The sequence below is a fragment of the Centropristis striata genome, chromosome 6, assembly GCF_030273125.1.
Source record: "Centropristis striata isolate RG_2023a ecotype Rhode Island chromosome 6, C.striata_1.0, whole genome shotgun sequence".
Lineage (NCBI taxonomy): Eukaryota > Metazoa > Chordata > Actinopteri > Perciformes > Serranidae > Centropristis > Centropristis striata.
Window position 1 is genome coordinate 16,801,200 of NC_081522.1, and position 27,997 is coordinate 16,829,196.

At 41.6% G+C, this 27,997-nt stretch overlaps 1 protein-coding gene across 2 annotated transcripts; it reads left to right on the plus strand.

Annotated features, from left to right (window-relative positions):
- Window positions 1–23: 23 nt before the first annotated feature.
- On the plus strand, window positions 24–27,973 carry eea1 (early endosome antigen 1). 2 transcript variants are annotated; one of them, XM_059334391.1, is made up of 30 exons: window positions 24–193; window positions 3,386–3,463; window positions 3,572–3,684; window positions 3,940–3,994; window positions 4,085–4,150; window positions 4,275–4,305; window positions 4,384–4,488; window positions 4,768–4,889; window positions 5,152–5,307; window positions 6,349–6,363; window positions 6,629–6,745; window positions 8,644–8,982; window positions 11,537–11,686; window positions 11,967–12,086; window positions 13,330–13,533; window positions 13,753–13,953; window positions 14,122–14,235; window positions 14,372–14,527; window positions 14,657–14,796; window positions 15,321–15,651; window positions 15,781–15,882; window positions 15,973–16,167; window positions 16,287–16,469; window positions 19,878–20,063; window positions 20,154–20,285; window positions 21,143–21,328; window positions 21,418–21,656; window positions 24,268–24,388; window positions 24,472–24,570; window positions 24,659–27,973. In XM_059334391.1, exons 1-30 carry the CDS (start codon window positions 170–172, stop codon window positions 24,779–24,781), a joined length of 4,203 nt encoding a protein of 1,400 aa, XP_059190374.1. In that variant the 5' UTR covers window positions 24–169; the 3' UTR covers window positions 24,782–27,973. The 2 variants fall into 2 exon arrangements, with proteins under 2 accessions (XP_059190374.1, XP_059190375.1); XM_059334392.1 differs by lacking the exon at window positions 6,349–6,363.
- Window positions 27,974–27,997: the final 24 nt, after the last annotated feature.

A 27,997-nucleotide genomic window follows, 5' to 3' on the forward strand; every position in this document is an offset into this window, starting at 1 on the left:
TTTATAATCTTGAATATCGGCAGGCTGCGTCCTGCTTAACCATCTTCTCCATGACCCGCCCATTCGCTGCTGCTGCCTGAGCTCGGTCAGGTGTTCGTTGTACAGCGACGTAAACTTTGCATTTGGAAAACTGATTGGATTCTGTGTCGGGACAAATACAGTAGAGGCCATGCTCAGACGGATACTTCAAATGGTAAGCTTCTGGTTCAACGAAATCAACCGTATCGCTTTTGTGGGGTTAAAACGAGTCGTTTTCCTCGGGAAACACAGGCCTATCCTTGTCTGTATTTATGGTGAGGGGCGCACGTTTTAAAACACAGTGTGTAGTGGATGGGCGGGGTTTTTATTTTTAGTCAACGGGAGTTCCTAGTTAGGAAAAGACCCCGCCACACCGTCGGATCGGAGTGGTCATATCAAGCGCTACTTGTGTGGGGTTGGCACGGCTAGCGATCAAATGCTAGCATGGTTGGATTGGTTGACGCTACTCTTGACAGGGACGTAGCGTTAGCAAGCTAGTGCCTTTCTATATAACAGCAAACTAATTAGCTCATATGCCCACCATGCCATGGTTAGTCGAGTAAGGAATAACTTGGCTAGCAAATGTGCTTCGTCTCTAAATATTTTTATTGTCATGGTTTCCGTGAGCTAGATAACTGTTATGCTAATTCATCGTCCAATCATTACATGCTAAGTGTGACGTTAGCCTCAGATTGACTGTTGGGAAGTCCCATGTCAGCTGGCTGACCGCAACAATAAAACATGTATAACGCCATATGCGTTTTTATCAATTGAGTTTCTATTTATGTTAATGGTGACATGGTTGGTTGGACAAATTACCAGCTTTTCTATACAGTTACATATGGGAGTTAGAGAGGTTAGCTGTTTAGCTAGCCTCTCGGTATGACTACAAGTACCACAGGGCATTGCAAACGTTAACTGCATCACTGTGTACACTCTGAAATCCCGGCCTTGTAACAACGAAAATCCATCTTAAATCTATGGAGTCCTGGGCTATTTTGTCCATTTTTGAATCCTTTTCATGTCTTTTCGTGTCTTTGTAAGTCATTTTGTGTCTTTTGTTGTGTCTATTTAGTCATTTGGTGTCTTTTTTTTGGTCATTTGGTGTCTTTTTTTGTCATTTTGTGTATTTTTTTTTTGTCATTTTGTGCCTTTTTTTGTCATTTAGTCCAATATAAAATGTGATTTTTAATCTTTTTTTTAAACTTTCATAACACTATCATGCTCAATAAAGAATTTTAAATATTTCAAATGTGAACAACGGTTGCAAATATAACATATAAGAGGGTTACATCCAGTTCTATAATTTTATACTAAATATATTTGACTTTGTCTCCAGTTTTATTTGGTATATCATCATCAAACTGAAACTGGCCTCATGGAGTTTTCGGCCAGAACTTTAGAGGTAAATTTAAAGTAGGGCTCGACGCTGCTTTGTTTTTACGTCTGGATGTGAAGAAGAAGTCATGCTTTGGCGCTTTTGGAGACTCCAGAGGGTTAAAACATTATGCATTTAGGTCAGGGATTGTCAGGACCTGGACCGTTAACCTCTCAGGGACCTTAAGAAGCAAATCAACATTAAATGATTTTATATTTTTAAAAATACTGTTTTATTCAATTACCTCCTCAAATAAACGTACAGCGGACCTGTACTGTAACTAGCGTTAGCTTGTAAATTACTCAAACCGTGTAGCTAACAACATAGACATTATTACAGGTTTATGGGCTTATAGGAAAAAATTGGATCAAAGACGGCCCGTTCTCTTGAACACACCTATCCTCCATATGAAAATCTTTGCGAATTTGGTTTGTAAATTGGTCTGAGTTTATGCCCACATTGCCAATATAACGATTACAATTGACTATTCTTCTCTATCGCCTTTGACCATAATTTACTTATTCTTAAAATAGCGATGAGAGTTTCAAAATGGTTTAAATTGTTCCTCATTTCTCATCAAACATTCTCAAATGTTTCTCATTTTCATCGAAAAATATATAACAATCATCTCGATGTGACATATTTTTTAACAAATATTGAGCCTTGTGTGCTGTGGATATTGCCCTAGACCAAATTGCGATTAAAATACAATTTTGATTAATTGTGCAACCTTAATGGTAAATCTTTTTCAAGACATTAAAAAATCCCTAAAAAGAAGTTAAGATTTAATTGATACACAAGTCCTGTGTTGAGTTCATTATTATTTTTTATGTTGGTAAGGTCATTGTAGTGCTGTTTTATGCACTCAAGTTTGTGTGAGTTGGGTCAAAGGTTGTTCCATGATGCAAATGCTTGGCCTGACTTCAAAGTGGTGTTTGTCTATCGTCTCTGAGATAGCCGTGTTCAAAGTGCTCAAAGTCCCCCTCCCAACACACAAGCCCAGTTTACACCTGATTCATTCATGCAGACTGCCACCAGCCCAAGCAAACCCTTTCTGTGAATGGACCACCAGTAGCATTTTCCCTACATATGTTTGTGCTTCAGGCCAGTGGACTGAGCTCATTTAAAACCACCCCATTCCAGTCGACTTTTGAGCTTTGTAGACAGTGGAGTAGAACACAAAATATTTCAATGGCCACCAATTAACACTAAGTCATAAGAAACATATTCATTTTTAAAGCCAGGTAATGTTTAAAAATCACACAATTGAACTGGAACAGACGATGCCTGCAGTCAGATGTACAGTTATCTGAAAGGTCCAATAGTGGGCTAGTCAGTTTTGTTGCAAAACTATTGTAATTGTAAAGTAACAGGGGAAGTCAGGTCAAGGATACCAAGGCAATTGCCAAAGCAGTGAATATCCTTATAAGGTAAGTCATAAAAAAACAACAAAAGAAAACATATGGCACAGCAGTAAATATGTGAGATGAACAATCGTATGGGAGATTAGAGGCATGTCGACAAACAAATGGGAGACACTACTCATACTTTTAGGGGGTGCTAAACCAGTCGCAGCTTTTTGAATGCTGGAAAGTAATGTATGGTATTTACTGGTTCCCAGAGGTTGTGGGATACTCTGAAGTGAAAGAAGGTTTTATGCTCCCATGAGATCTAAGTGGAGCACTAGGCAGCCACACTAAATGCTTGGTGCCGAGGAAAATACTGCATATCACCGGACAGCAGCATTTCTACAATAATGCATGGTGGGGAATTGTACGGGTAGCAAGGGAAGCTGAAAGAACAGGTGTCCCCACATGCTACAGTGTTGTTTTTCAAGTCCACATGATAGAAAACTGAAAAAAAAGTAAAACATTTTGTTTAAATCTTACTGACTACCTGTTTCCTTTAGACATTTCAGTTGTCTACACTAAATGTGTACGAAGTGCTTTTAAACATTCAGACTAATATGGCCTATTTTCTCCTCTCCAGACTCCTGGGAAAGGAGGCTCCCAGAATGCAGAGTCAGAGCAGCCCAGCACAGACCTTAACCACGATCAGACTTCTGAGGTAATGTGAATGCATGCTTTTTCTTGATTAATAGAGCTGACTGCAGAATTGGAGTTATTCAATTATTATCACATGGTTGATTCTTATGGAGTGTGTTTCTGTTTACAGGGCTTCATCTGTCCTCAGTGTATGAAGTCTCACAACTCTGCAGAGGAGCTCTTCAAGCACTATGAGCTGTTCCATGACACAGGAGACCTGCCTGCTCATATGGCCCCCACTCGGTGAGATATTTATGTTATACTACAGTAACAGTGTGTAGGATATAGTGGTTTGTCTGTTTTTGGGCTACTGTAGAAACACTTTCTCAGCACACAAAAAAGCAACTATTATTCCTTAGTTTCAGGTGTTTATACACTAATGAAAACCCAATTATAAGTATAATATTCAAGTTCTCCAAATAGATCCTCCTAAATCCTACACAATGGACCTTTAATTCTGATAATTATTTTTGTGCATGTACTCTTTCCTCCTTTCAGGGAAGACCTTACAATGCTAAGGCAAGAGGTCCAGGACCTGCATGCTTCACTCAAGGTATAGCTGAGTTTCAGAACCCACTAGAGATGTATAAATCATTGGTTCAATAAATACGGTAATTGAGACTGTGTGTTTTCACCTGTTTAGGAGGAAAAGTGGTTTTCTGAAGAGCTCAAGAAGGAGTTAGACAAAGTCCAAGGACAACTGAAGCAAGTAATTCCTTCAAGATATTTAATAAATATTATGACTGCTTTCTGAATATAAAACTGCTTGGTAAAATATGATGGCAATGCTTTCTCTTACTGTACATGTTTCTCTTTTTCCCTCCCTTCCACAGAATGATGGACAGATGGTCTCAGAGGATGCAGGTAGGGGACATTTTATTTAAGATAACTGTGAAATAGATGGCAAACATCAATCACTAATATGCCGCGCTCTTTTCTCAGCTCTTGAAAGGAAGTTGAACGAAGCAGAGACAGAAAAGTTCAACATCAAGCAGATGAAAGACCTGTTTGAGCAGAAGGCTGCCCAGCTGGCCACAGAGATAGTAGGTTAGTGTGGCTCCAGGAAAATGGGAAGCTGTGTCTGTGGGTCTGCATCATTTAACAACACTGAATTACCCTTTTACTAGACCACTATTGAGCTCAGTCCTGCCATTGTGTTTTCTCTTGCATACATTTTTCTTCTTCAACATTCAGTTTTATGGACAAAAGGCATTTTATACCGATAATTTTTTCCTCAAATAAGTTGGCAGATGTGGACAAGTGACGTCTTTTTTAATTGTTTTGATTTGGATATTATTAGATACTTTGAATCGTTGAATCTGACAGATTTAAAGTCCCGTTATGATGAGGAGAAGAGCCTAAGAGAGGCCGGTGACCAGAGGCTGGGCAAACTGACCGAGCAGCTTCAGAAAGAGAAGCAAGAGAATGAGAGACTCCAAACAGAGCTGGTACAGCACACACTAAGTTTACATTTTGTATTTTTCTCACTAGGCTTCAGACACACATTGTTCTTTGTTATTATACAGATTACTAAGTTATGACAATAGTTTGATTTAACTACACTGGGGTATTCTCACAAGCAGGATTTTCTAGGCGTAGGCAGGCAGAAGTTCAATAACAATGCTGAATGAATGGAGAAAATCCTGCCATGTGGACCTTTGCCACTCAGTTCTCAAGGCTTTAACTCTGTCCCTCGGCTCTGCCCCCTAGCTGCAGCGACCGGGAGTGGAGGATGTGGAGGTGTTGCAGAAGGAGCTCGTGCAGGTTCAGACGCTGATGGACAGCATGACCCGTGAGAGGGAGGACGAGTCTGAACGCCTCAAAACCCACTACGAGCAGCTGAAGGCTAATTACACTACCTCAGAGGTGAGGGGACCCAAACACCCGATGTCTTGAAATGCAGTTCTGCTGATTATTACTTTAACTTTTTCCCCAAAGTGTTGCAACATAAGCTGTCACTCTTTCACACTAAAATATGCTTGTTGCAAGCACATAAACATGCACACCGTTTCCCACAATTTGCACGATCATCTATTCGATTGTTGGGTTGATGCAAAGTTAAGTTTAGTAGTTCTTATTCAATGCTCTTTCCATTTCACCCACTGCACTGTCAAGATTCATATTTATAATTGTTGTTGGTCAGCTGCTGTGGCAGACTGTAGAGGTTTATTGAATGTCTGTGAAGTCCAGGTGCCCTGTCACACTTCCCAGTTAGCAGCACACTCCACTATTAACAACATTTTGTTCTTTATCACCATGTTTCCAAGTTTACAGCCAGAGCTTACACCAGGGCAAGTGCTGTCCACATGCCACTGTATTCCGAGTACTGTGTCGTAAACCTTCCACTACGAATGCCATACCTCACTTTACTCTCGACTCTTGATACGTAATAGCTCTGGAATATCATCAAATAGTTCTGAGGTACTGTAGTTCTGTCATACCAGATGGCGTTGTGCCTGATTCATACTTATTAATGCCTGGTGAATAATTCAGCCTTATTTCCTGCATTTTTGATTCCAGAAGGAGAGGAGCATTTATACTGAGCTCCAGGCTCTGAACCTCTCCTGCTGCAAATTATCTCAAAAGATAGTTTTCATGTTTCTATAATTAAGGAACCACATCCTGAATATATTTGAAATGCGTCTGGGTTTTATGGCTGCAAGTAGTCTGCAACAGTGTTTGTATTTCATTGTGGTTTTGCGATCAGCAGCCAGTCTCCAGGTTGACCCCTGCAGTAAATTTGTGATCAATTTGATTATTTATTCTGTCCTCCCAGTAGGATCTCGCTCTGTGTTGCTGTTTGCTGTTGTATCGTGACTTACCTTTGTCTGTGTCTCTCTTTCCCTTCCCTTCTTCTTCTGCTCCTCACATACTGTATCTCTCTACAACACTCACTGTTTCGTCAAGATTCGTAAACTGGAGGTAAAACACGTTGTTTCAAGTTGGCCCCAAACATGGTTCCATCTTTTTGAGTTTTTCTAAGTTTGAAAAGTTTTTCAGAAAATTATTTTAGTTCTTCATATTTTTGTTTGGTTTTTGTGTGACTGAATCCTGGTTGTTTCTAATCCATGTTGGGTTTGTTTTCTTCTTTTATGTCTTCCGTCGTTCACAGTGGTGCTTTAGTGCTTTGAATGTACACTTCATCGTTTGGGAAGAGAGTTTAACATTTGTGTTTATCGTATTGCAGACGACCATATCCCAACTAAAAGCAGAGCTGGAGAAAGGTCCACAGGAAGCAGCTGTTTACACCCAACAGATCCACCAGCTGCAGAGCAATCTGAATAATTTGCAGCAGCAAAGCCAGGTACCAAAGGCACCAACAGTTACTATTGTTATAGTCATGTCATGCACAAACATATCCGCTTGTGTTGTGTATTAACGTCACAAGCGTTGTTGAACATGCAATTGGTAACTAAGGAATGTGAACATTGTTAACTGTCACAAGAGTCAAAGATGCTAATGCACAACAGTCTGATCCCCGTCAAATAGAGTTTTCCTCCTATTGAATAATGTTTGACTTAGTGCCCCTATTCATGGTTAGGGATAAAATTTGGTTATGCAGGGGCAAACGCATATTGTTCGGCAAGGAGTCGTACAATGGACAATTCAGACAGTGCAGTAACAGTGACTGCAGAAGAGTATTTTAGTTTATGAACAAAGCAATACAGATCATAAAAAGGGGGAAAAAAACTCAACTTTTTATGCAAATTGTGCTCACTGAAAATTTCACTGAAAAAACACCTCGATTTGAAAAAGCCAACCAGTTTTGGGAAATATCTGCGGAATTAGTTACTGGTTTGCAGCCAAATAAAAGAATAATAGAATAGCTCAGAGCAGCTTATTTAGGTAAAAACAACCCTGGAGTAAATACATGGAAACTAGTTAATTTTATTCTGTGTGAACTGAACTTTGTTTTAGCTCTTGTGAAGTTTGAACTTGCACAAAAATGTCTGCTACAGCACCTGGCCGACATTATACAGCAATAGATTGTGCAGGATTTACATCAATAGTGTTAATAAGCCTTGCCAGCTGCCAGTATAGAGCATGCCATCTCAGTTTCTGTAAACCTTCCTCTGTTGCTCGGCATCAGGCCCCATCACAATTGCCCTGCTGTCACCAGGCCTTTTTGGCCACATAGCTATGTTGATACAAAACCACACGCAGCTCTATAATTAAACCAGCAGGGGGGGATCTCTGCCACTTGGGGTGAAATAGAATCACAGGTAACTGCACTGGTGCAATTGAAACTGGGGAATAGAGGCACAGAGAGATTAAATCCTCCCACATCAGGCATGTCAATGCCCTCCCTGCCAAGTAGGTTTACGGGTAAGAGGGGGATTACAGAACTGGACATCCAGTCTGTTGCCACCACCCCATGCTTCTGTACGCAACAGGATACCCTGAGACCTGATACAGATGCTTATCTCATGAGAATAGAGACAAAAGTGATGGAGCCAGTGAGACACAGAGGATCAGGACTAAGAACAGACAGGTGAACGACCAGGCTTTTTCATTGGTCTGTAACTCCAGGATTAGAGAGGAGAGACCCAGCAGCAAGCTGTGACAATGACACAAGAGAAGGGCTGAACAAAAATGGAGGAAAAAAGTGCAAAAAAGTGTCTGGGAAGAGTTGTTAATGTTGGCCAGCTGCTGTGGCGGCCCTGCAGAAGTTTATTGAAAGCCCAGGTGCCCTGTCACACTCCCTAGTTAACAGCACACTCCACTATTAACAACATTTTGTTCTTTATCACCATGTTTCCAAGTTTGCTGCCAGAGCTTACACCAGGGCAAGTGCTGTCCACATGCCACTGTATTCCGAGTACTGTGTCGTAAACCTTCCACTACAAATGCCATACCTCACTTTACTCTTAACAGCCGACTGTTCTTTTCCATAGCTTACGTCGCACAAATTGTTTGTGACTTGTTGCAGTTCCTATTACACAAACTGATTTTAGAAAAGACTGCAATGTGGCTTAATTAATGATTTTAACAATTCCTGATCAACCTTTTAAACACTGTCAGTTTTTGTCATTTTTCAAGAGACCCTGCTCCCTCTTGAAAAGTCACAAAACAATGATTGTACTCTCTGTTATGTTTTTCACCTATTTATTTCCTGGCTTTTAATCCTAACCAGGGAAATATTTAATTTCCATAAATCTTCTGGTCAACCTGCCCTTATGTTGTCCTCTCCTTTCCTTACAGAGCCTGTCTGAGAAGCTTGTGAGGAAGGAGAAGGAGTATCTAGAAATGGAGGAGCGTCTGGGAGCTGAGAAGTCTGCCAAGAAGGGAGCTCAAAGCACCCTGAGAGAGAGGGAGCTGGAGGTTCAAGAGGTGCAGACTCGGGCTACAGGGGCCGAAGCCTCCCTGCAGAAGGCCCAGAAGGAGCTCGGAGAGAGGGCTGAGGAGGTGGCAAAGTTGAAGAGTGAGATTACAGAGCTGGAGGTGAAGCACGCAGAGCTGAAGGTCGAGAGGAAACAGTTGGAGCAGCAAAGGGAGGAGAAAGACAGCCAAGGTGCTCAGCAGCAGACTGAGATCGGTCAGGTGAGTCACACACATGCAGGATGACATTCAACAGACAGTGGGCCAAAAGAAGATAACAGCATTAGATGTAATACAACCCCTATTCCAAAAAAAGTTGGGACACTGTGAAAAACAAAAATAAAAACATTCATTTATTCATTCTCCTTAACCACTTATCTGCACTCGGGTTGCGAGAAAGTTTCCTAGTTTGAGCATTCGATGTCTTGTCTTTGTCCGTCATTGCATTTTGTTTTATTACTTGAGGACATACGCTCATCATTTACCCATCCAGTCTCACAACCTGCCTCTCCTCCCTCCCCATCAGCGTCTCCCTCCCTCTCAGCATTCACTCCACTGTCTCCTCCTCAAGTGCTCAGCCTTGTAACCTCTGCCCGTCCTACCACTTGTCAGCTGGATCCTATTCCCTCCCACCTGTTTCAGTCTATTGCTCCAGATCTCCTCCCGTTCCTCTCCCATCTTATCAACACTTCCTTGACTACTGGCTGCTTTCCTAACTCTCTGAAGGAAGCAAGGGTGAATCCTCTCCTAAAGAAATCCACCCTCGACCCATCCTTAGTGGACAACTACAGACCCGTCTCTCTCCTGCCGTTCCTCTCCAAAACTCTGGAACGGGCTATCTTCAACCAACTATCCTGCTATCTGCATGGGAACAACCTCCTTGACCCTAACCAGTCTGGTTTTAAGAAGGGCCACTCAACAGAGACTGCCCTTCTCGCTGTGACTGAACAGCTTCACAAGGCGAAGGCAGCCTCTCTCTCATCTGTGGTGGTTCTACTGGACCTTTCTGCAGCTTTTGACACTGTGGATCACCAGATCCTCATCTCCACCCTTCACCACCTCGGAGTATCTGGCTCTGCCCTGTCTCTGCTCAAATCCTACCTCAAGGACCGCACCTTCCGTGTAACTTGGAGGGGTTCTGTTTCAGAACCCTGTCTACTCACCACCGGGGTCCCTCAAGGCTCGGTCCTTGGTCCGCTCCTCTTCTCGATTTACACCAACTCCCTTGGCTCCCTCATCCACTCGCATGGCTTCTCCTATCATAGCTATGCCGACGACACCCAGCTAATCTTCTCATTTCCCCAGTCTGAAACACAGGCAGCAGCACGTATCTCTGCATGTCTGGCCGACATCTCCCAGTGGATGTCCTCGCACCACCTCAAACTCAACCTGGGCAAGACTGAGCTACTCTACCTCCCAGGGAAGGGCTCCCCCACCACTGACCTCCACATCACTGTCCAGAACACAGTGGTTGTCTCCACAGAAACCGCCAAGAACCTTGGCGTGACTCTTGACAACCAACTGTCCCTCAACACAAACATCACCGCTACCACCAGATCTTGCAGATTCTTGCTGCATAACATCAGGAGAATCCGTCCGTTTCTCACTCAGAAGGCAGCTCAGGTCCTGGTCCAGGCACTGGTCATCTCACGCCTGGACTACTGCAACTCCCTCATGGCAGGTCTGCCTGCCAAAGCCATCCGACCTCTGCAACTCATCCAGAATGCAGCTGCTCGATTGGTCTTCAATCTTCCCAAATTTTCACACACAACACCCCTCCTCCGCTCCCTGCACTGGCTACCTGTGGCTGCTCGGATACGCTTCAAGACTCTAGCTCTGGCGTACTCTGCTGCTAATGGTTCAGGTCCTACTTACATCCAGGACCTTGTCAAACTCTACACCCCTGCCCGTCCTCTCCGCTCTGCATCAGCCAAACAGCTGGCGACTCCCACCCTCCGTGGGTCAACTCGCCTCAAAACCTCTTCCAGACTTTTCTCCATCTTGGCTCCCAAATGGTGGAACGAGCTCCCCACCGACATCAGGACCTCAGACAGCCTGTACATCTTCCGCCGCAGGCTGAAGACCTATCTCTTCCAACAATACCTCGGTTAAGCCATGGTCACCTAACACATATATATATAAAAAAAAAAAAAAAAAAAAAAAAAATTGCTCTTCTTCTTCTTCTTCTTTTCTATTTTTTTCTTCTTTAACATATAGCACTCCTGTAGCAATGACAGTTAGCTCTTAAAGTTATGTACTTACTTGATTCCTGTGGTCTATGTCTAGTACCATCAGGTTGAATGCACTTATTGTAAGTCGCTTTGGACAAAAGCGTCTGCTAAATGACATGTAATGTAATGTAATGTAATTACGCCTTAACAGTGTTCCAAGTTTAGGTTTGGTCGCCATGAACCTTTGGAATAGCTCTAATGCACAAAAATCATAACATTTTGGTAAACTGTTTTTATAACATATTCCAGATAGTAACTGGGCTAAAAGTGCAGCACTGTAAATGAAAGGGGAATGTAGCACAGCAACAATGTTTTCTCGATTATCTTGGTTGTTTTTTTGTTTTTTTTAATAATCGTTGGAAGCCAAAATTGTGATTAAAATTAAAATTGCATTAATTCATAAGCCCTAATGTAGTTATGATTTCCTCATTTTGTAAATTATGACTACAAGGTGGTCAATATATTAAAGGGGCATTTCTTGCTATTAACTTTGTAATCTTATTCTTCCATCTTAATCATCTCCCTTCTCTCTGTGCTCTCCCTAGCTGCACGCCAAACTGCTGGAAGCAGAGAGGCAGCTGGGCGAGGTGCAAGGTCGTCTTAAAGAACAGAGACAGCTGTCTGGGGAGAAACTAAAAGACCGCGAGCAGCAAGCAGCCGACCTGCAGCTCAAACTGTCGCGTGCAGAAGAGCAGGTAGGCAAATAAAACTTAATGATGGCTACAGGAACTGAAATAATATTACAAGGCATCTTTATATAAATGTGTCTGATGTTGAAGCGTGCATCTTAAGAGATAATGTGTGATGTAAGATGTGAAAGTGCTGTTTAGGTTTAGTAAATGTAACTGTGGTAGACTGATAATACAGAACCTGTAAGATGAAGATGAAATTAACAATGCATTTAGATTTTTGGTTTAAAAAAAAAACAAAACAAAGTGAGGAAAATAAAAGTGCTTCTGTGTTTTGCTTCAATAGTTGAAGGAGAGTGCCAGTAAGAATACAGACCTGCAGCACCAGCTGGAGAAAGCCAAGCAGCAGCACCAGGAGCTGCAGGCGCTGCAGCAAAACACCAACGGAAAACTCCGCGAGGCACAGGTATTGTTCACAACAAAAACCCTCGGGTTACAATATTGGAGAGCATAATACAGTGCAGTGCACAGTACAATGAGTTGTAAAATCACCAGGAGTTTTCTACCTATAATAATATGTTGCATAGTCTTCAAATGACTCTAAAGCAGGTTTACAACAAGCATGTCAGGTGATAATACTGTGATGATGGTTTTATTACTTGATTTTTGGCTTGAGCTCGTTCGATCATAAAGTTGTCCTTCATCTTTAAAGTAATAATCTCAAAGATTGTAATAAATTGTTTCTTAAGTCACTATCTGTCACCGAATGAGGTAACACAGTGGTGATTGAGCCTCTGGTCCACTGATATAACATCTTGCAGAGAACAAAATGGAGATTGTAACTTTAATGCAGTTAATAACATTATACATAGGTTTTGATCTGTAATGGTAAACTGTAATGGCCAGAATGCAGATTTTAACATCACCTACATTTTGTGTTATTTGAATGTAACTAAACAGAATAGGTCGCTACATGACAATGTTGCCTTATATGTGTATATAGGAAGCGGGTAGAAATTGCATGAATTGAATTATTATTTTCGTGGCAATTTTGACAACTGCACTAAGTTAATGGGAGAGCTGGCCAAACAAGAAGCACACAATACTCAGTTCTCCAGGTTTTATTAACACATCCGTACTCCAATACACCGCTCAGTCCCGGATGGTTATTTGACAAAGCAACAAAGTCCTATACACCGCTCGACATTCTTTACACGTTCCCCTCTCACATGGTGTTATCAGAGTTAAGTTCATAGTTTGAGTTCCCACAAGGCCTTGCGTCTTGAATATCAAGTAGGTCGCCGCCACCAAACACCAAATTTCCTTTACATTGTCAAAGGGACAATTTGCCCCAAAATCAAGATACACATCTTTCCTCTTACCTGTAGGGCTATTCATCAGTCTAGATTGTATGATGTGAGTTGCCGAGTGTTGGAGATATCGACCTTCGATATGTCTTCTCATGAATATAATGGAACTGGATGGCACTTGGTTTGTGGTGCTCAAAGTGCCAAAAATGAATTTGAAAAACTCCCAAAAACAGAAAAAATGACCCTGTTACTCAAAAGAATCCACAGACCTTGTTGTGAGCAGTTCTTGTGCATGGTCTCATTTAACCCCTTGTGTGTAGAAGCTTTGTAAGGTTATAGCATATTTCATATTATTCTGAGAGAATGTAATCTAACTGTTATGCTGCTATCATGCTGTAGAACGACCTGGAGCAGGTGCTGCGTCAGATCGGAGATAAGGACCAGAAGATCCAAAATCTGGAGGCTCTGCTGCAGAAGAGTAAGGACATTGTGAGCCAGCTGGAAACCGAGAGAGACGACTTGTGTGCCAAGATCCAGGCTGGTGAGGGAGAGACGGCTTTGCTCAACCAGCTCAAAGAGAAAAACCATGCACTACAAGAACAGGTAGATGCCCACACACACAAACACACTCTCTGTCAAAGATCCACTTTCATGTTGCAGTCACTTCTCCGTAGTACAAAAATAATATGACATAAACACATGCCACCTTTCACACAGCTAATAATTGGCACAGTGAAAACCTCTACTAAAACTAGTGTTAAATGGAAAGGATGTTTTTTTAAAACAATAACTGGGTACTCTGTATTTTTCTGGGTCTTAAAGGTAACACAGTTGACAGACAAGCTGAAGAACCAATCAGAGAGCAACAAGCAAGCCCAGGATAACCTACATAAGCAGGTCCAGGAGCAGAAGACCCTGGTGCGTTCAGCCCAGGACCGAGCCCACACCCTGGAGACCTCTGTCGCTGAACTCACTGCCCAGCTCGCAGACAGCAAGGAGAAGGTCGCCCAGCTGGATGCTCAGGTACGCCCCTACGAAGCATGTCTGTGTTATACAGTGGGGTTATCAATATTATTGTGTAGTTTGTATTCCTAGACACTAAAATCAGATAAGGCTGACTTTTGCAAAAACAGCATGTTGTCCTACTAATTTTATGAGACTAACAGTTCCTGTGGTTCTGTTTTTCTTCAGCTCAAGGCGAAGACAGAGTTGCTGCTATCTGCAGAGGCAGCCAAAGCTGCACAAAAGGCTAACCTGGAGAACAACCTGGAGACGGCTCAGCATGCACTGCAGGACAAGCAGCAGGTTAGCAACTTCTCTGTGCCACTGTATGTCTTTGCTTTGAAAATGTTTGTCACTCCTGACTTACATGTGTTGCTTTCTTCCTTCTCCTGCTTCACTCTACTTTGTATCCTGCATCCTCTCCTACTGTCTTGTAAAGGAGCTGAATAAAGTTCAGAAGAAGGTGGAGGAACAGGCCCAAAGGCTCAAGGAGAGACAGGAGCAGTCCATACAGCTGGACACCAGTCTAAAGGAATGCAAAGACAAACTGATGGCCTCAGAACAGCGTATAGAGCAGCTGGAAGGGCTCAATAAGGTTTGTGTTGAGTACATGAAGCTGGATTGTAAGAGGGGACATTTTGGGCCTGAAATATCCCCGTCTCTAGTGTCCTCAGTATACATACATTGTTTTTTACTAAATTATTCTGGTGTTTTGATCTGACAGAAATTAGAGTCACAGGTTGGGGAGATGCAGACAACACGTGACCAGGTGCAGCAAGATGTGCAGAAGCTGCAGAAGGAGGGGTCAGAGGTCAAACGGAAAGCCAAAGAGCTGCATCGCTCGCTGGAAACGGAGAAAGCAGGGTGAGAAACTCTATTGATGCACTGTTTTTTATTGAAATGTGATTAAATGGATGGCTCATATTTATGGGAGGGGGTGATGTAAGAGGTACTTATCCATAGTCAGTGAATTACTTCCATTAGATGGTAGTCACCACTTCCCAGTTTGGAGAAGCAGGCATGATTAAACATACAGGTGCTGTAAAGTATAGCGTACACTTAAACTGATAGATTACTTAGCTAACGTGTCGGTACTCCTGGCTGCTTCTCCAAACTGAGGGTGTGCTGAATGCCATCTACTGTAGGTAATACACCTATGTGACAGTATTTAGTGATGGTACAACCATAGGCTATTTTGTTTTTTGTTTTTTCCAATTGTAATCATTATCCTTCTTCGCTTATCCGTACTCGGGTCGCGGGGGGCTGGAGCTAATCCCAACTGACATTGGGCGAGAGGCGGGTTCACCCTGGACAGATCGGCAGACTATCGCAGGGCGTGTTTTATTTAATTATACCTAATTAAATAACAATGGCTTTCCACTGTTAAGGGCTGCAACACTACAAGAGGAACTGAAGAAAAAAACAGCTGATTTGAGTGACACTCAGAAGCAGCTGGAGCGCAGTGAGCAGGACAAAGCTGCTCTGAAGGTTGACCTGGACAAGGTGACCCAGGAGGGACAGACGAAGCATGCAGAGCTGGACAAGAAAGCTCAGAGCCTGGCAGCAGACCTACAAAAGGCCCAGCAGGAGAAAGAGACTCAAAAGAAGGAGCTTGCCTCTACACAGGAAAGTCTAGGAAAGGCTAATAAGGCACTGAAAGAGAGTCGGACTCAACTGGACACAGAACGGAAGAACCACAAGTCAACCATGGAGGAGAAGGTAGGTTCTGTAAGCTGCTGTCAATTTTTTATTTCCATTTTTTCAATTTAAGGAAATTTGTTTTGCAACAAATAGCCACCTTATTACATCACCGGGACACTCACAACATTAATCTGTCTTAATCCTCAGGAAAAGTCCAATGAGAAAGCCCGACAGGAGCTTCTTAAGAATAACGAGGCCATCACCAAGGCAATGAAAGAGTCGAAGGAGCAGTTGGAGGAGATGGGAGAGGTGAGCTTCTGATAAAATGAAAGATCAAGCATTATTATTTTTTAATGTTTGTTCCAAGCTAAAGACTTGCTGCGTGTCTACAAATTGCAGGCAGAGAAAAAGTTGAAGGTGCGGCTGTCCACGTTGGAGCAGCAGCACTCGAAGACTCAAGGGGCGCTGCAGGGAAAAGAGAAGGAGCTGGAGAAGCTGCGGGCACAACTTCAGACGACACAGGGGTCCTTTGAGGAGGAGATGAAGAAACTGAAGGGCCAAGTGGCAGAGTTACAAGACGTTAATGTCAAGAAGGCAAGAAATATTTCTAAATATAAACTCAGACAGCCATACTGTTATAAACTGGAATTTGTGTGCAATCCATAGTATGTACGTGTATTTTTTTTTATGTGTTTATTCATTCTTACCTCCAGGCAGAGGAGGAGAGTAAGCTGAAGGCTCAAGTGTCCGGGCTCGGCAAGGAGCTGGCCTCTGAGAAAGGTCAGGCCACAGAGCTGCAGAAGACCTTAGAGCAAAGGCAGGAAAGCCTCACTAAGCTTCAGTCTGACTTCTACGGCAAGGAGTCTGAAGTCTCTGCCCTGCGTCAAGACCTGAAGGTAGGTTTATCTAGGAGGGGCTGGAGGGGTAGAGACTGATAATGGCTTAGTTTAAGGTTAAGTTAAAGGTGCACTGTGTAAGAAATGGTCAGATGTTTAGTCTAAAGCTAGGGCTGTCAAAGTTAACGTGATAATAAATCGTTACCCATTCCTTCCCTTTAACGTTATTTTTTTAAACGTGCGAATAATGCTGGGCTTACACCAAACGATTTTCACAGTCCCAAACTAAAAACTGAAAGTCTTTAGTAAATCTAGGAGTTTTACTGGAGTCACAGCGCGCTCCCGTCATCTCGATCGTTAAATGTAAGGTAGTAATCTGCGCTGTTTCATATCAGTCTTTTCCTAGTCTTGGGTTTGGATCATATCAAAAGTGTTTGATATTATCGCAAGTCGCAGTGACGTAACACAATCAACAACCAATATATGAGCGGGGAAAAGGTCCCCGGTTCCAGACCGGCCAGTAAAACCACTTCCACAGGAAAAAGTAACATCACAATAATGCTAGTAAGCTCAGTCCTAAATACAAATATAGTGATGTAATATATTTACGGCCACAAGCAGGATTTTGGTGGTGCTGTTTAAACCCAGTTAAAATGTATAAATAAATGTAGGCCTATACATAAATAAGTAATAAATAATCTATAATTAATGTATGATTAACTAAATGAGAGTTGAAAGAGCTGATAAATATAACTATTCAATTAAACACATAATTAAATAGGGCATAAATGTATATCATGAATTAATTTATAAATTTTCCTTTCCTTTATTCTTCCTTATATCTATTTTGTTTACTGTAAAATAGTCAACTTTTCATGTCAGAAAAACAGACACCCCTTTTCAGCTTTGTGAGGGGGCATTTTGTGGCGTCTATTCTTCTTTTTATTGTTTTTGTTTTTTTCAACACAAACCACTGCACATACTAGAGCAGCTGGAGCCAAAAGCTGCTTCTCCTCCATTTTGTAAGTTTTTACTTAGAGCATGATGAGGAAAAAAAATGCATGGTAGGTAAAAAATGCTAAAAGAATCTAGTTGTAATCTTGTAAATAGTGACCCTGAAAGATTCACAGTCTTTGTAGAATCTCAGTCTGAGACTAGGCTGGGACTAAAAACTCTAAACACTTGTCTTTAGATGTGAGCAGGTGTGAGCTGATAGTCTTCCAGGAGTCTTTCCAAATCTTTTCAAAGTCTTCTGGTGTATAGGTAGCACAACGTGCGCAGGTTCTGTGAGCATGACCCTCGATCCGCCCCATAGTTTGGGAAATCAGTAAGCGATGCAGCAGTAACATTGTGGATGGCAGCAGAAACAAGCCTCCATGAGAAGGCAAGTTCAGCTTCAACAAACCAAAGTTATCTGTAGTTACTGTCTGTGTGAATGAGTTGCCGTACAGACTCAGACACCAGAGAGACTCCTCCCCCTTACATTACACTCCTCACGGTACATGTGCACTTTATTTATTTTTTGTTTTAATTTATTTTTTGTATCACCCCTTTTTTGATCCCACTTAGTAGAAGAGAATGTTTTTGTAATACTTTATTATCCCATGTAAATTCAGACTCGGTTACACTGTGTGAGATTATTCACTTTAAGTGTGAAGGATCCAGGGAATAATCTTATTTAACTGACAAATGTACCTGTTGTACAATGTGTCTGTTTGATGTTGAGCTGCCGGGGGATGTGTAGTTAACCTTAACACATGTTAAGTTGAACACTACTTGGTGTTAGTATTACAGAGTCATGTTACATTCATCTGTTGTTTCTCGTTGGGCCTCAGTTAGCCAGGTTATGCTTTCAGCATATTTTTTCAGCATGCAGTACCTCTGAGGTAATCCTGGAGAGTATAAGTCATTCTTTGGGATTGTTACAATAATAATAAACATGCATTTGCATAAAGCTGCATGTTTGTCCACTCCTGTGTTAAGAGTATTAAAAAAACGTAAAAAAGTAATAAACAATATCCTGTTACGGTACATTTGGAACAGATAAAAAATGTGTTATTAATATGTGATTAATCGCAAGTTTACAATGGACAATTATGCGATTAATCGCGATTAAATATTTTAATCGATTGACAGCCCTATTTAAAACATTTCGCCATGAGGGAGCTTGACTGTCTGGGGACAAGTCAATTGCAAAATTCTCTCCAACTAGAAGTTTGGAAAGTTATGATACATTTTGAGGACATTGCAAGTGCAACAGCAGCAAGATGAAATGTTGCCCCATATTTATTTTGGAGCTTCTGGCCAGTAATTAGGGCCCGAGCAGGCAACGACCTGCAAGGTCCCTATTGTATTTCGAATGATTATTTATTCTTTTTTTTATTATTCTCGTACCCAAATGATCGCATTTTTCACTGCCTGAACATACCCAAAAACTCATGAAACTTTAAATATAAGTCACACATGACAAAAATGTTGTAATCTATTGTCATCCTGAATTTCCACCACTGCGTGGCGTTATAATAAAGGAAAGTGCGTTTTGGCTAATAACTCCCACAAACTTTATCGCACATTCAAAAACCTTATATCCACGCGTTCACTGAGTTGTGCTGAATCTCATGATATTTTTTTCCGCAAATTCGCGAAATGTCGTAAACCTACTTTTTCAAACTCCTCCTAGGCAATTTCATCGTTTTGCACCAAACTTTGCACACAGCATCTATGGACCCTCATGACAAAAAGTTATCAAAAGAATTTTGATATTCCAAAGAATACTCAAGTTATTAAATAACAACTTCCTGCAGGTGGCGCTATTATCAACACAAAACACGAAGTGTTGCATATCTCCACATTGGTGTGTCTGAATGACATGAAACTCGGGTTACTACTTCCCCATGAGCCCCTGAGGCTCGCTGCAAAATTTTGGCCGATGACCACTAGGTGGCGCTCTTAAAATTGAAGTATTTTATATCTCCAAATCTGTTGGTTGGATTAACACCAAACTTGGTATACTTATTGTCAATGCCCTCCTGAGGATAACCCTTGAAGGTTTTATTGAACGGCCCCTAGCTGGCGCTGTGGCGGCAGTTTAATTTAATAAGTGCCACTGTGCCCAGACCATAAGACTTAAGGCAATGAAATTCATAGGGGTGGTATAGACTGGCCCCTGTAACGCACACACCCCGACGGCAGCATGCCCGACATGCGTGTACTGCGAGGGCCCCCCCAGTACTGCCTGCAGTCCTAGTTACACATTGCATCTTAAAATGTTGAATTCAGAAGCTGTGATCCTGCATCAAGTTTAACTCAATAACTCAATCTCAGCGATGGACAACGGATAGGAGGGGAGTTGATGACTGACAAGAAGTGACGGACAAATAAAATGTCCTGATAATTTCCCGTAGTCCCTGTTGCTGTAGTTTATGTTCTCTCCTCAGTAAGTGATGTTTAACTTTTCTCTGACTGTAGGTTTCAGAGGAGAAGATGAAACAGGCTCAGGAAGAGCTGGCCGCGAACCGCACCCATCAGACAGGTTTAGATGCTCAGATCCAGGATCTGCAGAAGGGCCGGGGATCGTTGGAGCAGGAGCTGGCGAAGCGCAACCAGAAGCTCCAACAGCAAGAACAAACCCTGAAGGAGCTACAGAAGCAACAGGTCAGATAACCGATTAACCAGTTAGACATTAGACATTAAATGACTTGAGGCGATTAAGTTCATATATTGTAAATTGTGCTTACTCACCAGGGCCAGGTAAAGGAGGAGCTAGAGAAGGAGAGGAGCAAAATGGAGGAGCTCAACAAAGCCAAGAGTGCTCTGGAAAAGAGTAACACTAGACTGACTTCTGAATTAAAAGCACTGACAGAGAAGAGCGAGAAGGTCAGTCACTTTTCATAAAAAGCAACAATTAATAATGTCTTTCTTTTGATTTAAAGGGGACCTTTTATGCTTTTCCCAGATTTTCTGTCATTTATATATTGTTACAGTGTTGGATGTTCATGTTAAATGTGGTCAAATAATATGGTAAATGTATGTAAAAGTAATGCCTGTGAGCAAAAACCCACTGGTTTCCAACCGTTCTGAACTATTTTCAACAATTTTTTTCTACTCTCGGCTCAAGCTGATGACAGTTTGTGATACATCTTTATATGGTCATCTGCTCCAGGCATGTTACTGCAGTGTTTACATTACATACACTATGGAAACCTGTCATCTTGGTTGCCAATGTTTGTTGTGTAGATTTGGGTTTTGAAGCTTTCATTGCTGATTTTTCAAGGTAGAAACTAAGTGCTGCTGTACTCCGTTATAGTCATTGCACAATACAGAGACGGCAGGGGGTCAGATGCAGAGGTCAAACAAGTGTTTTTTGAATGTTAAAGCATGTAAACATGCTCTCATAGAAACTGGCTGACATGACCTGCTTCCCATGCTTGTGTCTTATGTAAACAGCTTAACTCGGGTATACTGCTGGTCATCAGAGCCACATCTTCAAAGTTACAAGTGTGCATGCTTGAGTCAACGATTTAACAAGCCCATTGGATTCTTCAGTTCTTCAAAGCTGCCTTAAGATTGATCCGAAGCTTTTGTCGGAGCAATAACTTCCTTGAACCTGCTCAGGCCTTTTAAAGTTAAACCCCATGGGTGAAATGCCTGACGGGTTCTTTTGTTAGAGACGCTATAAGTGCCTTTTAACAACCAAACGGTATGCATTGATCTACCTTTGTGTGGATTGTCAGGAGCTGGGTGAGTTGCGGGAAGCCAAACAGCTGTTGATCCAGCAGAAACTGGAGCTGCAGGGTCAGGTGGAGGCCGCACAGAAGACCCTCGAGCAGGAGCAGAAAGAGCACCAGGCCACCAGGGACAGCAGGAGCCAGAGAGAGGAGCAGCTCCTCGCAAAAACCAAGGATGTCCAGGATCAGTTGGTAGGCTCGCTTGCCCAATTCCACCAAATGGATTTGGCTCTTGTCATCTCTTTCTGTAACTCTTCCATGACCGATGCTTCCTCTCAAAGTTGGCAGAGAAGCGAGCGAGGGAAGAGCAGGTAAAGCGCGGAGAGGAGGCGGAGGCTAAGATGGGCGTGCAGGTGACGGCTCTGAATGAAAACGTGGCCACGCTGAAGAGAGAGTGGCAGGGCAGCCAGCGGAGAGTCGGAGAGCTGGAGAAGCAGACAGATGAGCTAAGAGGAGAGATTGCTGTGCTGGAGGCCACCGTCCAGAACAACCAGGACGAGAGACGGGCTCTTTTGGAGAGGTAAGTTCACATTGTTTTTAACATGTCATCCTGTAAGTAAGCACTCGTTATATTATGCAAATGTCTTTTTAGCTTTTTACATTTCCTTGATTTGCCTTTAAAGTCACTTTAAAGTCAGTGACTTTGTGCTTTGAGTCAGCTGATTAAAGGTTAAGTACAAAGATAAGTTAGTAATCCAAATCCAGGCACATTTAGGTTATTGAAACCAAACAATGCAATCCGTGCAGGCCTCAGGAGTCACCAGGATTTTCTTAAGCTGAGCCTCTTTAACCCATTGAGGCCTGAAACGCCTATTAAAACCTCTGGGGGATTTTAAAATAAGCCACTAAAACAGTTTTAATTTGTCTAAAAAAGTTTTTCTGGAATTCAACAGAAGTGTCAACGCTTCTACTAAATAATAGATTTTTCAGCCTCTGTAACAGATAGAAATTAAATTCTAAAAGTACTTGAGAGCTTATACAAATACTACAAAACGTCGTATCCGCTGTCCAGGCTTCAATGGGTTAAAATTTGGTTTTCTAACACGTTGTTTTAAAACAAGAACTTGCCTTCAGTTCCAAAATATTTTTGTTAATACATTGATTGAAATGTTATGAAAAAAATTCTAACTTGTGATTAATTTGTCATGTCTTAATCAGTCACTCTGAGCTGTTGAACATTGCTTCTGGGAAGCTTGGCCCACATATTTTCTACAACTTTTAATTCACTCATTTACAGTCTCAATTTTTAAGGTACTTCATTTCCTTGTGCATAACAAATGATGATTAAACTTATCATGTGATATTAATTATATATTAGGCACACTCACAAAGGGAAAATGTAGAAATTAATACCAAAGAAGAAGGCATTCTAAAGTAGCAGAACATGTAGGGCTGAATACATTAATGAACAGACGGACAGAATGTAAGTCAGCAAGTCGATATAAGTCTGATTTCTGTTTGTTGAAAAAATCTGTAAAAATGTTTCACATACACTGGCCCTCATTTATCAAACGAGCGTAGAAACCAGCGCAGATCTGAGTGTATATTTCGTCTTACGACAGGGTTCACGCGGGATTTATCAAACGATCGTATCTCTCCAATCACAGCGTAAAAATGATCGGCTGTTGATAAATGTGGCGGCTCGAAACGAGCGTCATTTAAATGTCACGCTCTAATATATTACAGATTCAGAAGACTCGCCTTCAGAGTTTACGACACCGAAGGACACAATAGTGCAAAAGTGCACCGTTACAAATAACGATAGGGGCAATATAGACATATTACAGAAATACGCAGCGACAGAGGTTTATGAAATAAAAGTACTTATAGTTATATACTCAAACAAGTTCACTGAATATTTTACATTTGGAGCACGGACTGACAAGTTTTCACAGCTTTTTGGTTGAAGGAGGTAAACAATGTTTTAAAGTAAGTTTTAATTCAAAAAGGAGAGGAATTTCTGAGAGGCAGAAAGTGAAACGCTGACGTCCAACAGCTGCAACACAACAAACTGGTTTTGTTTGGCAGCATAAAAAGTGAAAACAAAGGAAGTCAGTGGTGCTGTCAGCAGAGTAGCGGACTATTAAACTCCCAGCGAGGTTTGAGTAATTCATTTATACATCGTGATATATAAAGCCTAATAATCGAAATAATATCCGAATATTGCTATTATTATGATGGAAAGACATTATTAACCTCTTTACATTTACTAATAATGATGTCCTAGTCAGAGGAGCGTGTGGCTGCGCTGATAGGAAATGTTTATATTCGGGCAGCACCGCTGGTGAAGGAGACGCTGACGCTCCGGTGTCGGAGCTGGATAATAATAATAATAATAACAGTAAACAACAGAAGATTTAACATTTAAGAGACATTTAATAGCCTTGCCTGGTATTCTGTTTAAAGAATTTCACAATCGCAGAGTGTATTTATTTTTGGATTATGTTTTAATGATAAATTATGTAGTCTAAACATGTTTTGCTTTGTCACCATTAAAAATCAAAACACCACAGAGTTTTATCAGCTCCAGGCATCGATACCATAGTCTAAGATCAATTCTCCGACTCAGACGTGTGGACTTCACGCTGACTCAAATTTGCGTATACGAGCTGAGAGCAGACGTGAGATCTGATCGTGCCTTTTGCTCACGTCCAAATTGATAAATGCCGAGGCTTGCGTAGAAATGATCTTACGCCCACTTTACGCTCACTTTCTGACATACGCTCGTTTGATAAACGAGGGCCAATATGTGCAATAAATGAGGCTGTATTTGCATGTGAGTGTATAGTGCATTAATCTCTCTAAACAATTATCTACATCCCAGTCCAATGTGAGCTAAGAGGCTAAAAAGTAATCAGACATTTAGCAGATGGGTTGTTTGCATAAGTGAATGAGTGCAATTTGATATGTCTAAATTAAATTGAAATACACCTGATAACAATATATCTCTGTAGTAGCTCAGAGATGTGGTAAATAGAAATTACCCAGAAGACAAACTGTAATTCCCCTGAACGCTGTGCATCGAAAGTATTAATTAACAAGCCTATTATGCAGCCAGCCAAGCAGCGGAGTTGGGAAATTCTCCTGAGCCACTAATAAACATGTACACACAAATCATCGTTGTGTTTCAGGTGTGTGAAGGGCGAGGGCGAGATAGAGAAACTGCAGGCCAAGGCGGTGGAGCTGAGGAGGAAGGTGGACGACACGACGGCAGCCATGCAGGAGCTGGGCAGAGAGAACCAGTCCCTCCAGGTTGGTCATAAAACTCTGGAAGAAAAAGGTTGTCAGATTGTCTCAGATGCTGTGGTTGTGACTCCTGCTGTTGCTGCTTTTAGATAAAGCAATCCCAGAGTCTCACCAGAAAGTGGGCCGAGGATCACGAAGTGCAGAACTGCATGGCCTGTGGGAAAGGCTTTAGTGTCACTGTCAGGAAGGTAAGATTGAAGTCCTCTTACAGGCACCAAGCCACACTTAATTGATTCCCTTGTAACGTATCTCTCTACTTCGTCTCTGACTATCCAGCACCACTGCAGGCACTGCGGCAACATTTTCTGCGCCGAGTGTTCATCGAGGAACGCCCTCACACCGTCCTCTAAAAAGCCAGTACGGGTCTGTGAGACGTGCTTTGAGGAGCTCCAAGGCTGATCTCCCTCTCATCCCTTTACCTTCCCCCACCCGCACCCCCACCCTTACCCCCTTTCCCTTCACCTCCAACTCCAGCGGGCATAAGAAGGCGTCTTTGTCATATTTAATGTGCACTATTAAGGACAGACCCAGTGCAAAGACTCCCACCTGCATGTGACTTCTGGCTCTGGTGTGGAGGGAAATAACTGAAGAGACACCAGAGCCACATGATGGGGTTTGGGGTGGGACTGGTTGGGATTGTCTGTATCTGTTTTTGTGCCTTTGCTACTCCTGTGGACTGCTAGAGAGCGGAGACAGCGAGAACTCAACACCATCCATCTCTTTAAGTTCACATCTCCATAGTTCGTTGGCATCATTCGCAAGTGTGAGGTGGTTACTGTGTATGTTGTAAGATGTTTGGCATCAGCTGTCAGGAGGTGTACGGTCAGTGTGACACTGCAAGAGTGACATAGGGAAGTAAATATGTGTTGTTATAAATCACGGCTGCCCTACAAAGGTAAATGCTGGTAACTATTTTGTCCATAAATGAAAAATCTGTAAATAGCCAATGTGACATAGTTTCTGTGTACGTCAATCTTCAGAAGCCCTGAGAGGCAAGAGAGAAAGTAATTACAAATTTCCTCTCAAAATTTTCTCTCTTGTGGTTATGGCTTAAAAAAGGTGGGGTAAATGTTTTGCTCGGATAATTTTTTTATGTTACTTTTCTTCCCTTTTGTTAGAATAGATGTAATTCTCATTTGAGCCACAAGAGGCTGCTCTAGGACTAAAAGCATTCATGTTTGCATCACAGTGAGTTTTAGTTAATAAATTAACACTTAACACAAGGTACATAACTATGTACCTTGGTTTTCACTCATTCTTAAGCCATCAACACAGAAGAGAAAACAATTTAGATCAAACTTAGATCACCACATTTATTTTTCCTCACTTGCCTTTCAGGGCTCCTAAGAATCAGATCACCTAAGAAACTTATATTCAGATTTTTTTGAAGAGGAAGGAGGAAAGTTAAACTTAAATAATCAGCAAGTACAGTATTTTTTTCCAGTTTAAACTGTTTTTTTTGTGTTAAATTTATTTTTATTCTTTTTGTTCAAATTTGCTTTCAGGAAATTATTACTTGTGCTTACACTTATTACAGTTAATTTGACCCAAAACACAGCGACCAAAGCTTGTTACTTGTAGTGTTAATTTGATGTTTCTTTAACAGGATTATATCAAAAAAATATAAAGTGGAGATTTTAAATGTAAGAATATACATTATAATTTGTAAATTCACATAACGAGCATGAGCTCCTCTTTTGTTTAGACTGTGTTGTAACTCAACAACGCGAGGCAAATTACAGTTTGAGATTTTAGGGCTAAACTTAATTTTTGTTGTTGTAAATGTTCATCTGTAAAAAGAAACACTGCCCTAAAGAAAACGATTTATCAGTCGATTTATGCACCAGCGATTTTTCTGTACAGGAGTCTTATCAACCGTGAAGTGGAATCAGTTACTGAATGTTTCCTTTGTGCGGCAGCGTGTTTGTGCATTTGTTGAAATTGATGTATTCAGCCTATTTTATGACCAAAGAATGTCTGCAGCAGGAATACAGCCGAGATGAAAACCCTGAGCTTGTTTCATAATTCAGTATTTTTCTAAGCGTCTCTTTGGAAGCTTTTGAGTTTTAAATCACAGGGTCCTATATTTTTTATCTTGAACACAGCACGTATGACGATCTGAGAGGCTTTTATGTACAGTCAGTTGTTTTTTGCTGTGCCACATTTCACTTTGTGTTCAATTTCTGCAAATTGAGGTGCTTTCTGCAGACTGTTAATGCAGTCATTGAAGGTGCCTGCATGTTTATTTTTAAATTTAATTTTCCTGCTGCTTGTCTCCACTCAGCAGCACTGACTACTGCTGGAGCTGTGTTTGTGTGTGTGTGCTCTGCTTTGAAGCAATAACTGTGGCTGTGTGTGATGTTGCTGTAACAGAGTGTGTGTTTTAGTGTTTAGGCCTGCTGTGTGTGTCTGCTGAGATGCACTGTATGAATGTTGGCTGCTCAGAACCTCAGTATCTCTGCTGCGTTGTCTGGGGATGTCGGTGCTGCTTTCAGGTGCAGAGGTTGCTGTCATTTTCTCTGTCCAGCATGTGTGCAGCTGAGGACACTGTTAAAGTTCATTCCTGCTTTGTATAATTTATAATTGTTAACAGGTATTGGTAAGATCTTTTGTGCAATTGTCTAAAAGACTGGAGCAGACGAAAACACTGTAAGCCCGGCGACAACACGGTCTGTTCTGGCATTTTGCAACTAGCAGCTTGTTTCAGACTTTGGCTTACCAAATTAGCTCTTTGAGCTTGTGTGCTTTTAAAAAAAATGTCCATCTCAGCTGCAAGCTCTCATGAACACCGGTCTCTTTTTGTGTTGCATTGGTTTTGTTATGTCTACCTCAGATTGGCACAGGAAAAGCACTATTTCTAAACTTTAGAGATCACAGATTGTGTCATTGCCTGCATTTGATCAAGGATTTGTGATCGATCTATCAAGCTGTACAGTCCCCTTAAGAGAGATGATTTGCACCTTATTGTATTCTGGGCTCGTCCGTATGAGAAACCCAGCCACAAACGTAGGACCACCAACTTTATACAGGCTTCAGCATTTCTAGCCCCGATGTACTTAACCGCTCATTAATACTAAGGCTGTCATAATTATCTTTGTAAATGTTTGTAATGAAAGAGAAAAAGGAAATGTATAACACTTGTGGATGTAGAAACATGACAACAGTGAAAATGTGTGTGGACTCATCAGTGTCTTACTCTTTTCTTTTCTTTTTTTGACTAAAAAAAAGGCAACACAGATGTGTACACAGAGTTGTGGCTTGCTTTGTGTTGCTGTCAGTTATCATGCATGATGACTTAACTGGCCTGTGGCTCACACGTTTTCTCCATGTTTAGACTCATCATATTTGATGGTTGTGAAGGTGTGCCTTAGGCCAACGTCTTGTACGTCACTGCTCACTATTAGCGGTGACACACACACACACACACACACACACACACACACACACACACACCACGTATTACCACAGTCAGGGTGACCTCAGTCCACCGGAAGGGACGAGAGAAATAATGTAATTTATGTTCACATGCACCAGTTGATTTTCTAATTCATCATCATGACAAACCTAAATAAAATCTACAGTATGTTTCTATTTCCCTGTGGTATGTTTTGTTAT